The sequence below is a fragment of the Olea europaea genome, chromosome 7 (genome assembly GCF_002742605.1).
Source record: "Olea europaea var. sylvestris chromosome 7, O_europaea_v1, whole genome shotgun sequence".
NCBI classification, from domain to species: domain Eukaryota; kingdom Viridiplantae; phylum Streptophyta; class Magnoliopsida; order Lamiales; family Oleaceae; genus Olea; species Olea europaea.
In genome coordinates, this window is record NC_036243.1 from 385,732 (window position 1) to 399,222 (window position 13,491).

Genomic DNA, 13,491 nt, shown 5'->3' on the forward strand with positions numbered 1-13,491 from the left:
CATTAAATCTCAACTACATGAAAAGTTGTACCGAAATATTTCCAAAATTTTGGAATAATAAAATGTGAAAAATCGCAAACTATACACACCATAATTGGTCTCTCTTCCGCATTCAAAATCTCATAACTAAAAAACACAAGCCACTCTCTCTGACATTAAAAATCTCAAACATATGTGATCACTCCTCTATTGTTGCCGTGCTCCACCCACTCTTTCACGCCACGCCAACCACCACCATCTCAGTCACCACGCAAATTGCCACCCACCAACAAGTCAGTCTCAACCCATCTACCAATTGCTTGTTCCATTGCCCAAAGACTAAGTTTTATGCTCCTTTGGATGTGTACAATGGCGTTAGGATGGTTTATTATTTTTATGTATTTTCTTGTAAATAGTGATCTGTGGGCAAAAAAAAGGTCCAATCCTATAATATTAGAAATATGTCTTAGATGGTGTTGATGATGGATTTTGGTGTAGGGACAGCTATTGATTTTGAATTTTCGAAAAGGCTGTGAAAAAAATTCAGCTTACATAAATTTGTAATTCGATATGCTGGAAAGATAATAAAAAATTGGTATAACAATATATTTGTGCTTCCTTCTCTTCTATTCAACAAGACTTTCTTTCCTTTTTTTTTTTGGGTAAGTTTTTTGGGTTTGATATATTCTTGAGGTTGTGTGATCTTTGTTAATGACATTTGGATTTTAATTTTATATTTACACTAATCAAGCTTGTCAAAACGTGACCCTTTATGTCTTGGAACACCAAATTGAATGACAAATGTAAATGTAAATCTCAACAGTTATGGAATCATCTGTTGAAATAAAAATATCGTTCTTGACAGTTATTCTCAGTAATTCTCAACAAATTCGTTATGAAATCATATGTTAATATGACCAAATTCGGTTGAGCTAAACATTCCATGAGTGTTTTGAAATAAAACGTAAGAAATATCATTGTCGGATTTTTATTTTTATTTTTGCTTTCTTCATATTCCTTATTCTCACAATTTCGAAAGTGAGGTATGTGTGTTAATTGTCTAGAATTCAAATTTGTAAATGTTCTCGACCATTTCTTGATTATATGATTTGGCTCTTATTTTTTGCTTTTTGAGGTGCTTATCATAATAATTTACAACCCACGCAAATGCTCTATATCCGTGGACAGCTAGGCACCTTCAATCTCAAATCTCTTTTACAAAATCCTCTTTGATGGTATAAAATATTGGCTTTTCTACTTCACATGTTAAGCTAATTATTATTTTATTGTTTACAGGATTTGGCATTTGATTTGTCTATATCAGCATTGTTGGTGGAAAACATTTACAACGTTTGAGAACTTCTTGTACATCAAATTGTAAGCTATATGTCTGCAACACGTTTTTTAATCCTTTGCCTTTCCTTACTTATCAAAAGTTAATTGATTTAATGTCATCAAGGTTATGGTTTCATATGTTTATAGGTGTATGTGCACGTGTTTTCATTTATCATTCTCATTATAGAACTCGAGTAATTGGGCTTTTTGGGTTTCTTTACTACGTGAAAATAAACACTTTTAATTATGGATTAGAACTAGAAAATGTACACTTTTAATTACCAATGTTTCATACACAACACAAAAAAGTAAGTATCTTTTAATTGAACTATTTATTTGTCAAAATTAAACTTTCCAAGTTATAAATTCTTGATATATTAGTTATGTGACTCATCTATAGAGATGAACTATCGTTCTTAACAGTTAGTTTTAGTTATTAAGCAAGATTGGCAAGTGCTACTAGTTAAGCCATTTTGTTAAGTGTCTCTTACAATGGCTGAAATTTGACTTATTTTATTATTGTGTCATTCATTGTTTTTATTCAACGAAGATTTTGCTTTCTTAACTGATTATTGTTTGTTCCTGAACTTAGATTATTGTTTTACCTTTTGGAAGAACAGTTCGGGCAATATTTTCCAAAATGGACCATAGCAATTTTAGCGGAACCATATTCCTTAGTGGATCATATCAACCTTGTTGGACATATTGTTGTCAAATGACCTCCTGGGCGATGATGTAAATCGTTTATTAATTATCAATCAACGATTGCGATATGATTGAGTGATAAATCAATACCAAATTGTAACGACCCAACCCAAAAAGAGATTAGACCATTTGAAGCAACCAAATAAGCGGAGTTTGGACCCATCATCAGCAGGTCGAGGCGTCCATGTGCAGCGGCGATCGGAAACCGACGGCGGGTGGAGGAGCTCTTGCCTAGTTTTTTCGTGCCATTCCATTTATTTTAGTCTTTTGAACTTACTAATGTGTTTAGTTTAGTATTTCAGGTTGCGCGGGAAAGTTTGGACGATTTTACCCCTAACCACAATATGCATTTGTTGCTAAACTGAACTGCTATATTTGCTGAATCTTTAGGACCAATAGTGATGGCCCTAAAGAAGCAAATTCACATATCTCCACGTTACAGACTCAGATAGGTCCGCTCTAGTAAATTTGCTGAAACCTTTAAATTTTTCGGACTAGCAGATCATCGTGTGGGGTGTTCGTTAGGATTGGGGGTTGTCATTGCTTGGCAACTATTACTTATGCTAGAAACTAGGGTTACTTGCTCTTAATTGGTTGGTTGAATACTTGCATTCTTGATTAGATCAGTATTTAACTCTTAGTGTCATAATTGCCGTGAAATTGATTATTTGTTTGACATACCTTTTATTGCATTTTTTTTATTTCCCCTGCGTCTTAATTCCATTACAATTACCGTGACCTTACCTGTTTGAAATTCCCTTGATCTATGACCGCGAGTCTTACGAAACCCTGAAAATCTATAACGGTGTCTACTGTCTGTGACCGTAGGGCTACTTTGTGTAGTTTGATTGTGTTTTGTGCATTCTTTGACTGCTGTGTAAAGATGACAACTCACAATTTTGATTTGGAGATTTTAACGAAAAGGATGACTTTTCTATTTGACAAAAAAAATGAGTATTTTAGTCCAATAAATAGTTTCAAAAGCTATCGAAGGCAATTTTTCAACTGACTTTTCAAAAGAGCAACGAGAAGAAGCCGATGAGCTTGCTTATACCTCAATCATTTTACACTTGTCTAACGCTATTTTAAGAAAGGTGGGTAAATTGAAAACCACCAAAGAACTTTGAAAAAAAATTGGAAGACTTGTATTTGCTTAAATTTACACCGAATAAACTTTACTTGCTCGAACATTTTTTCAGTTTTAAAATGGATCATTTAAAGGATCTCGATGACAATTTAGATGTGTTTAATAAATTGGTGCAACATATAGTTAATTGTGATGAGGCTTTGTTCGAAACTTATAAGGCTATAATTTTGCTCAATGCGATTCATGATTCTTATAAGGAAGTTAAGAATATCATTAAGTATGGTAGGGATACGTTGACACCTGAAATTGTCATAAATTCTCTTAGGAGTAAAGAGATGTAAATTAGGGCTGAAAAACACGATAAGAGGAGCGATGAATTATATATGATACGGGGTAGAACTCAATTTAGGCAAAATAGTCATGATGGATATCAAAGTGGTGTCTAGTCAAGTGATAATGGATAGAAAAAGAAGGGCAAGGGTAGGTCTTGATCAAAATCTAGGACTAAGGATAGAAAATGCTATGACTGTAAAAACACAGGGCATTTTATAAAAGATTGCCATAAAGAAAATTGTAAGTTAAAGATTAAAGAGAGAGATGAGGTAAATGTGTTATCCTCTACGTTTGAATAGATAATGATGAGGTCTATATGCTTACAAGTCAAGTCGCATACACAATTGAATTGAATCAAACTGCTAATTCACATATGCATGAGTGGATACTTGATTCTGGTGCATCGTTTCATGTGACGTTTGAAAAGAATTGGCTTGATAATTTGCATGTCTAATGTTGGGCATATTGTGCTGTGTAATAACTTTGCCTATACTATTGTTGGAATTGATGATATAAACATAAAATTTGACACGGGTTTTGTGCACACGTTAAAGGATGTTAGATATATTCCTGAATTGTCTAGGAATTTGATTTCAGTAGGTAGACTTGAAAATGATGACTTTACTGGTAAAATTGGAATGGTATGCTAAAGATGATTAAGGGTACTTTAGTTTCCATTAAGGAAACTAATAAAAATGACACCTATATCACTACTGAGGAAGTGATTAAAGATTTGAACTCCTCTATCTCTTCTGCCAAGATTGATTACACACACATGGCATAATAGACTTGCACACATAGACATTAAGGGATTTAAGTTACTTAATGAAAAATGTGTTTTTGGTAATGACTATGTATCAGGTTTGTCATTCTGCGATCACTGTGTGCTTGGTAAGTATCATAAAACATCGTTATCCTCGAGTGTTCATAAGACTAAAGGCATGCTTGAATATGTGCATTATGATTTGTGGGGTCCTACTAGTAATCCCACATCGTGTGAAAATAGGTATTTCCTGTCTATTATCAATGACTATACTAGAAAAGTGTGGGTTTATCTATTGAAAGATAAATCTGAGACTTTTCATAATTTTAATAACTAGAAGAGACAAATGGAAAACAAACTGGCAAGAAAATCAAATTTTTAAGGACAGATAATGGCCTAGAATTTTGCAACACGAAATTTGATAGTATGTGTAAAGAAAATAGTATAACTAGACATAAGATTTTTCCTTACACTCTCTAACAAAACGGGGTAGCTGAAAGAATGAATAGGATCATACTTGATAAAGTGCGTTGCATGATGTTAAGTTTTGATGTTCCCAAATTTTTTTGGGGTGAGGCTGTTATGACTGCCTGTTATTTGATTAATTTGACTCCATCTACTACATTGAACGGTGACACTCCATATGAGAGATGGTTGGATAAATTGAGTGATTATTCTATGCTTAGAACTTTTGGCTGTGCTGCCTTTTCTCATAAGAGTGGGGAAAAGCTGGAACCTAGAGTTAGAAAGTGTGCCTTTCTATGGTATTCTGAGGGTGTTAAGGGATACAGGCTATGGGATAGAAGTCAAAAGGGGGTTAAAATCATCATGAGTAGGGATGTCACATTTAACGAGAATGAGATGCCGTGTATTAAAGGGAAAATCGAACCTATGAGTGAAACTGAATCAGGTGAGGAGAGAGGAGACAAATGAGAGAACCTAGAAGATTTGGTCTTGATTATGAGTTAGCTTTCACCCATACTAGTTATGAAGAACTAGTCGATAGAGAGGCCAAAACCTTTGAGGATGCGATAGGTTGTTATCAATCTAATGAGTGGCTTAAGGTGATGAATGAATAGACGAGTTCTCTGGAAAAGAATCAGATTTGGGAGCTAGTACCTAGGCTTAAGAACAAATCGATTGTTGATTGCAAATGAGTTTTTAAGGTTAAGGAAGGTACTAGTAGCTCGAAACCCTTAAGGTTTAAGGCTAGGTTAGTGGCTAAGGGTTACACACAGAAAGAGGGCGTTGATTATAATGAGATTTTCTCACTCGTTTTAAGTATACTACTATTAGGGTCATACTTGCTTTGATTGTGCATTTTGACTAGGAACTTGAACAACTTGATGTAAAAACTGTCTTCTTACATTGTGAGCTTGCCGAACAAATATTCATGAACCAACCTAAAGGTTTTAAAGACAAGTCAAAACCTGATTACGTGTGTTTTCTGAAAAGATCCATGTATGGCTCAAAACAATCACATAGACAGTGATACAAGATATTTGATTCCTTTGTACTCACTATAGGGTTCCAAAGAAGTAAATTTGATCACTGTTTGTATTTTCAACACAACGAAATTGATAATAATTATTTGTTTTTGTTGCTCTATGTGGACGACATACTATTGATGGATTCTTCTTCTAAGTGGATAAATAATATAAAGCCAAATTAAGTAGTAAATTTGACATGAAAAGCCTAGTAAGGCTAAGAAAATCCAAGGCATGGAAATAGAAAAAGATAGGTCAAATTCGATTTTGTTCTTGCATCAGTCTCTATACATATCTAAAGTATTGAAAAAATTTAAAATGAGTGATTGCAAACCTGTCACGTTACCTCTTGCTAATCATTTTGTTTTATTGAAAGAACAATCTCATTACAATGAGTGTGAAGTAGAATATATGAGTAGAGTGCTTCACTCTAATGTGATTAGTTCCATAATGTATTTGATGGTTTGCACCAGATCGGACTTATGTTTTGTTAGTACTCTTAATAGGTATATGGCTAATCCGGGCCCTGAACATTGAGAAGCGTTAAAGTGGCTATTAAGGTACTTGAACGGTACGAGTGACGTAGGTTTAAAGTTTAGTGCTAATAAAGAAGGTGTATAATTGAAAGATTTTGTAGATGCTGATTATACAAGAGATAAGAATGGTAGGAAATCAACCTCGTCTTACATGTTTACCTTATCTAATTCACGTGTTAGTTAGAAATCATAGTTACAATACATTGTTGCACTATCCACTATAGAATCAGAATATATTACCACCACTGAAGCTATTAAAGAAGCTCTATGGCTTAGAGATCTACTTCATGAACTATGTGTTTTAAATGATTATGTGGTAGTGTATTCTGATAGTTAGTCGTCTATACATTTATGCAAGAACCCTTCTTTTCACGAGCGCACTAAATACATTGATATTAGACTCCACTTCATTAGAGATATAGCATCTCAAGAGGTGATAAGACTTGAAAAGATTCGCACACATTACAACCCTTCTGATATGGGCACAAAGGTGCTGCCACAAGTAAAGTTTAGAAGTTGCAAGGAACTTCTAAACATTGGTACATGTAAATGATTTCTAGTTTTATTGGTTTTTTGTTAGAGGTGTCACTAATAAGAAACATTCTTTTTGCAGGTCTTTTGACACCAAGATGGAAATTGTTGAACATATTGTTGTCAAAAGATCTCTGGGCAACGATGTAAACCTTTTATTAATTATCAGTCAACGATTGTGATATGACTGGGCGATAGATCAATGCTAAATTGTAACGACCCGACCAAAGAAAAGATTGGACCATTTGAAACAACCAATTAAATTGTGTTGCTCATGGGCCATATTTTCACCTATTTGTATGGCTAACTAGTTTTGAGACCCACACTATTGTCGACTTATATGTTATTAGACCTTGACCCATTACCTAAACCTAAATTACCTTATTTTGTGACTTGGGCCAATATATATTCGTTGGTCCTGCACACCACTTTGAAGAACAAGACTTGGTATCTCTCTTTTCTCCTTCTTGCGTGCTCTCTCTCGGCTTCATCACTTCTACCTTCTACCATTTTCTATAGTGCATACATCTTGGTGATATTTCTCCCCTTTGAGGTGGTCTCTAAGTGGCAAAAGGTTTAGTAATCGTAGGTGAAACCTTTGTGGTGTTCTTGAGTCGTTTGTTTTGGTATTGGTTCGAATTTTGGTAAATTGAGCCTGTATATCGCCTTAGTGGTTGATGATTTCACTTCTTTACAAAACTTAACAGCTTCTATCTGGGTTTGAATGCAGCCAACTCACTCATTTTGACACAATGTTAAAATACTTGAATTTCTATATTCTTGTGCTATTTTTATATCACAGTCCATCAAAGCTATGTGTCAGCAGTGCTCAACATCGATTTATGTGACGGTGAGGCAGCTGTAATATTGTTCATTAATGAAATTGAGATCTATGTTTTTATTCATTATACAATGTGACAGTGGCTCCAATGCCACATATAGTGCTAATTAGTACAAATGGAGCTAAAAAAATGGCACCATTTTTTTACTTGAGTTATGCTATACGTACATCCGAGCATGATAGCTCGGATGACAGCTCCCTCACAATAGGGATAGTGATGACAATGGAAAGGGCTTGAGTCAGGTCGGGGCGGGGCAGGGCAGGGATTGTTTCTTCCACCCCGCCTTCCATGGGGCGGAGCGGGGGGCTTGCCTCGTTTCCTGCCCCTTTTTTTTCCCGAATTTCAAGTTCAATAAAATATAGATAATATTCAAGCTGACAAAGTTAATATCCAAATAAACATTACAAATCTTAAATATAATGGTCGCTATTGGTACATTTTTTGTATTTTTTCCATTGATATTGTCACAAAAGTTGTAACCCCACACACTTTAATTTATTACAATATATAGATTTTCAAATTTGTTCAGTTGCATATGTTATATCCTTTTATATTTGTTTTTATCAATATAATATCAATTTGACAAAGTAGCATAATGATATATATAAATTAGTCAAGTTTGATAAGAATTGTATAATTGAGGATACTAGAAAATAGGTCATATCCTTCTATTTGAAGTAAGTTGAACCCTAACCTTTTGATCACAAAATAATAATAATAATAAATAAATAAATAAAAATTCACAAGGCCCCACCCCATGCCGGGGCGGGTTTTTTTGCCCCATTCGGGGTGGGGCGGGGTAAATTGTCATCACCAAATAGGGAGCCTGCATGCCCGGATGTACAACCAACAAAACCCTTTTTACTCTAAGGCAAGGAAATTTGAAAAACATGTAAAAGACAAAATCTCCTTTAGTTAGCATGCCATTCAAAAATGCAAAATAATAACAAAGAGTCAAAATGTAAAATTAACAATTTAACCTACGGCCTTGGATATTTTAGACAGGACTTGACAAGGGCTGTTATTTATTCAATTCACTAGAAATTCTATCTATGCATGCACTTTTGACTTGTTTGGATATGTAAATTGGATAGCACTGAACCAAAAAAAAATGGCTAAAATGTCGTGTGTCCAGTACATTGCATACTGAACATGCTTAACTACTAGTTGGGAAAGATTTCAAGTACTTGGCTGTCATAGTTTTGAGCATTTTGCTCACTATTTTGGGACATTAATAACAGGTTTGTGTAAGCATATGGCGAAGGCTCAACTACTTCTGATGCAAGTAAATCAAAGCTTTTCCAGTCACTAATTCGATTCCCATAATTGCTTTTATCATCCTCGGTCAACTCTTCATTTTCAAATATTGCATTACTGTCGAAACTTAAAATTCCTTTCCTTGTAAAATCACTCGTTAACATGGCTGGGCTATCAAGTTCTGGAAGTTCAACTATTTGGTTTTCCAAAACCAGGCCAAATGGAGACTGCTGAAAATTTGTTCCTTGATTAACTGGATCAAAAGGTTGCATTGAACTCGGGGTGCTTGGATATGATGAATTAGGCCTGTAATTGCTGTTGATTGATCTGGTGTAGTAAACATTGTCCCGAGCTTCAAAACCTTGCTTTTGATTTGGAGTTGGCTTCTTAAATGCGCGACATACCACCCATCCTTCTTCCTGTAATGTTTGATCATATAAACACGCTGATTCCAAATGGTTATGCAATGTAACAACTACGTCTACTTGAATTTGCATGTTTTTTTTTAATTATTGTCACGGAGAAGAGTACAAGCGTTTTCTTCTTCCTCCCAGTTTCAAAACCGACTCTAAGAGGGTGACCTCATACATGTACAAAATCAATATAACCCTAACAAAATTCGTAATGAAAGGAGATAAACATACATATGATTAGGATTCATATCTAAGCTATATGTTTCTTTTATACTGATGAAGTACAATAAAGAAAGGAAGAAGAAAGCTTGTCTCAATTTTCACCTCCGAAAGTGCTTTCAAAAAGAGTGGTCGAGACATTTGCAATCATTACGGATTGAAAAATAAAATATATTTATAACAATTATCTCAGCCACACTTTTTGTAGAGAAGAAAAAGTTGCATAAAAAACAAATATTTGAAATGAAAATTATTCTAGATTTCAACTCCATCAATCTGAAAATATACAAATATATCTACATATCTGTTATGGCAATTTAATTTAAATTTTTTTTTTATTTTTAAAATTCAAGGGAATGTATGAACTTTCTTCTCACGATGAGACTATTTAGATTAAATTTTAAAATCGATTAATAAGAGCAATAAAAAAATAAAATAAAATAAAATAAAATAAAAAACTAACAGATATACAATATGTCGCCCTCAATATTAGAGTTAAGTATGTTCGATTGAGATTTAGCCCCCGTTTGCCCGCATTAATTTTCATTTCATTACATTTTTTTTTTCTCTCTCCTATTTTCAACTACACAATCTTCCATAAAATAATATTACACGTAAATCGAAAACTTTGTTTTCTTTTTCAACCACTCAATTTAAAAAAAATATATATATATATTCCACCCGTTTTTCTTTCTATAAAATGGAGGCAAACAATGTCTTAGGAAGAAGAAGAGTACCTGAACGGGTCCATTTTCAGATGTCTGGAGCCGATATTCGTGCATAATCCAGTCAGATTTCTTCCCATTTGGAGCGCGTCCTTTGTAGAACACTAATGTCTTCCTCATCCCTATCATTTTGTTGCTCGAAAGCACTGCCTTATCCCTTCCGGTTGCCTTCCAGAAACCGGCAGCAGTCGCCCTATTAGTTCGCGTTCCTGTTGGATACTTTCTGTCCTTGTGACTGAAAAAGTACCACTCATTTTGTTCTTCATACCCCGATTTGCACCTCTCTGCAGTTACAAACAAAGTAACATGGATATTGAGAACCCTACTCTGCCCTAAAAATGCTGTTAGGAAATAATGGGACTAAGCTCATTAGCAAACTGAAGTGAAATTGAGAAAAATGCTACATGGATAATTTGATTAGATCAAAAACTATTTCAAAAATGTTAAATGCAAATGAATACCTTGAATGTCCCAGGGCTCCATTCTGTAGAGATCGATGTCAATGATGATATCAAGATCGATTTTCATGTCGTTAACCCGTCTCTTCAGGTAGTAACCAACGAGTTCTTCGTCGGTGGGGTGAAATCGAAAGCCTGGAGGGACACATGATTCCATTTCCATCGTCGGTCTTCAATTTTTCCTCAAGAGATATGCTATGTTAGAGAACATTGTTTCGATCGAAAGATATTTAGGTCAAGTAATTATTGAACATCATTCTACATTGTACAATCGTCTTACAGAACAAATCATTAAAGCAAACCGCCCCGAAGATGTTTTTCTTCTTTAGGTTATTGTAAAGCTATTTTTGGAACACACTCTCTTGATGAAGTGAATGAAAAAAGTTCCCAAATCACAGAGTAAAATTCATACAACTTCGTTTTTTTAGATTGTCATGATTCATTCATATATCCACTCGTGAACATTATGGTTTGATGGTCCCATGAATTGTTGCTGCATGTGTTAAAATTGTGTCTTATGAGGAAAAAATGGCCGACCAAATGTGGCATCCCACGCCCAAAAACCAATGATTCATGCTAAAACATATGCCAACATTCTTATTGACTGTTTGGATGCAGTTTACAATTTGCCAAACCAGATTCAGTTGCATGTAGCAAAAGTAAGCACATTTAATTATCACAAAAGTGGCCGTAGAAATTTGACTTTTGAACATGGGTCATACTCATTTCTTTGAGTGCATTCCACTGCATCCCTCATAGTGTAGGAGGGGTTTTCTAACCCACCCACACACCCTTCTTCACACCATTTCTGAACTACAACAAAAATAACCAACTCCATATTTCGATGCGGTCGCAGTTTTCCGGTCGAAACCGTGTTCAGACCAATATTACATTGTACACATGGAGAGAATACATATAGACACACTAGCTAGCATTGAGAGATTATAATTGCGTGCAAGCTGATCATTTAAGATCTGGGACAAGAACGAAAATAGATTCCTATTTCATTAGTCTATACAGTACACATAAATGCATGAATACAAACTTACATCCAAAATAACCGATTAAGAAAATTACTAACCACAAGTTCAACCTTTTTGTATGTGTTCTTGAGCTGCCTTTTAGAGAGAGAGAGAGAGAGTCGATTTCTTGAAATTGGAGGCGAATATGTTGGTGAAGAGAAGGACTTGATTGTTTTAAATGTTGCTTAATGCTGTTGGTAAGAGGGCTTTTTATAGCTATACGATAAGCTAACAAATAGTTGATGAATATGACTGATCAAACATATGATTTATATATAAAATAAAGTTTCACATATCTATATACATATAAAAACAAAAGGTAATGTAAGTAAGAGAGATTGTACATATGTTATTGATTACGCGTGGGGGTGGCAGATTGGATCAAGCTTTGTTTGGACGGCGTGACACCCTATTTTCACGCCACCCTCCACCGTTATATTGTGCCCTAAGACTAATTTCCACTTCTCTGAAAAGTTGAAGCCTCATCTATCCATCCAAACATCAGGAAATACGTGAGGTTCTTTTAGGACAAAATTATGAACTTTCGGACATAATGACAAGAGTATGACTAAGACCAAAAGGAATAGTTATCTTTAGTTATTTAATTGTAATCCCTGTCTTGATCGAGAAAATTAATGTTATTGTTTATTCTTCTGTACTTTCAATCAGAGGTTAGGTTAATCTCTTCTTAAATTTATATTTTATTTTATCTTCGTTATCAACCAAACATATTATGGCTTAAAAAAAAAAAAATGAATAAAGGGACCTTGTAACTTGTCATTGCCATTTGAATTATCAATATAGCATATATTTGCATTTTGCTCTTCCCACAATCCAGCAATTCTTGTCTGTTAGGTGCGCCGCCCTTCGACATTTGGAACCAGTAGCCGGTCAACATGTAGATGAAACCTTGAATTCCGAGCTGTCTATTTCAGGCAGCTAATTATTTGTGTTGTCAATTTGTGGAGGAATAAATCAATGTGTACAGGGAAAATATTCATAGAGAAATTATAGACTCCTCGCATGGGTCGGCTCCACACGGGGTTCAATGCAATAGAAAATGGCCAAAAAAAAAAATCGACTCCAACTCATTTGTGAGACCTTGTAAAGGGTCTGTAAGAGTTGGGCCTGTACTACCAGCTCGATTGTTTGTGGAGTTGTGTTGTATTTCCATTTTGATTTTATTAGAACTGTGTTAAATTAACACTTGATTTTATTAATAATTGACCCAAAAATATTTTTCAATTACTAATGAAATACTGTCAAGTATTAATCTAGCACACTTATGGTAAAATGACATACTCATATTTGCGAGATGAGTCTTAGAAAAGCCCTCATCTAGTTTTTTTTTTTATATTTGCAAGCTTTGGCTTAGTCTCTGTTTGGCCTCCATTATTTCAATATATATATATATATATATATAAAAGGAAGAAATTTTTTTAACTTTTTTATTTAAGTGTAATATTATTTTACAAAAAATTGTATGGTTAAAAATAAGAGAGAGAAAAATTATAATTTGAAATAATGGGAACAGACATGCTTAATGCATGTCAGGCGATTAATTGACTATTAGCCACTAATCAAATCCGCCCATAAATAAAATTCTAATTTCCTTTTCTGCTAGCATGGTATCACAACACAAAGTTTCTAAAGTCAAGACTTGAAGTTTTAACCTAAGAGGCGTGTTTTAAGAATAAATGATATATAAGTAATTTTCTATATCAATTTAAATTTTTTAAATCAAGTAATTCAATAATACATAATTGATAATTCCACGTACTTGTCCTTAAATTGGATCT

General features: G+C 34.3%; 1 protein-coding gene across 2 annotated transcripts; it reads right to left on the reverse strand.

Annotated features, from left to right (window-relative positions):
* Nucleotides 1–8,505: 8,505 nt before the first annotated feature.
* On the reverse strand, nt 8,506–11,882 carry LOC111396593 (NAC domain-containing protein 30-like). 2 transcript variants are annotated; one of them, XM_023023002.1, is made up of 4 exons: nt 11,752–11,882; nt 10,674–10,840; nt 10,225–10,496; nt 8,506–9,274 (listed from the first exon to the last, which is right to left on the reverse strand). In XM_023023002.1, exons 2-4 carry the CDS (start codon nt 10,831–10,833, stop codon nt 8,762–8,764), a joined length of 945 nt encoding a protein of 314 aa, XP_022878770.1. In that variant the 5' UTR covers nt 10,834–10,840; nt 11,752–11,882; the 3' UTR covers nt 8,506–8,761. The 2 variants fall into 2 exon arrangements, with proteins under 2 accessions (XP_022878770.1, XP_022878771.1); XM_023023003.1 differs by lacking the exon at nt 11,752–11,882 and having other exon boundaries at nt 10,674–11,745.
* Between the last annotated feature and the right edge of the window lie 1,609 nt (nt 11,883–13,491).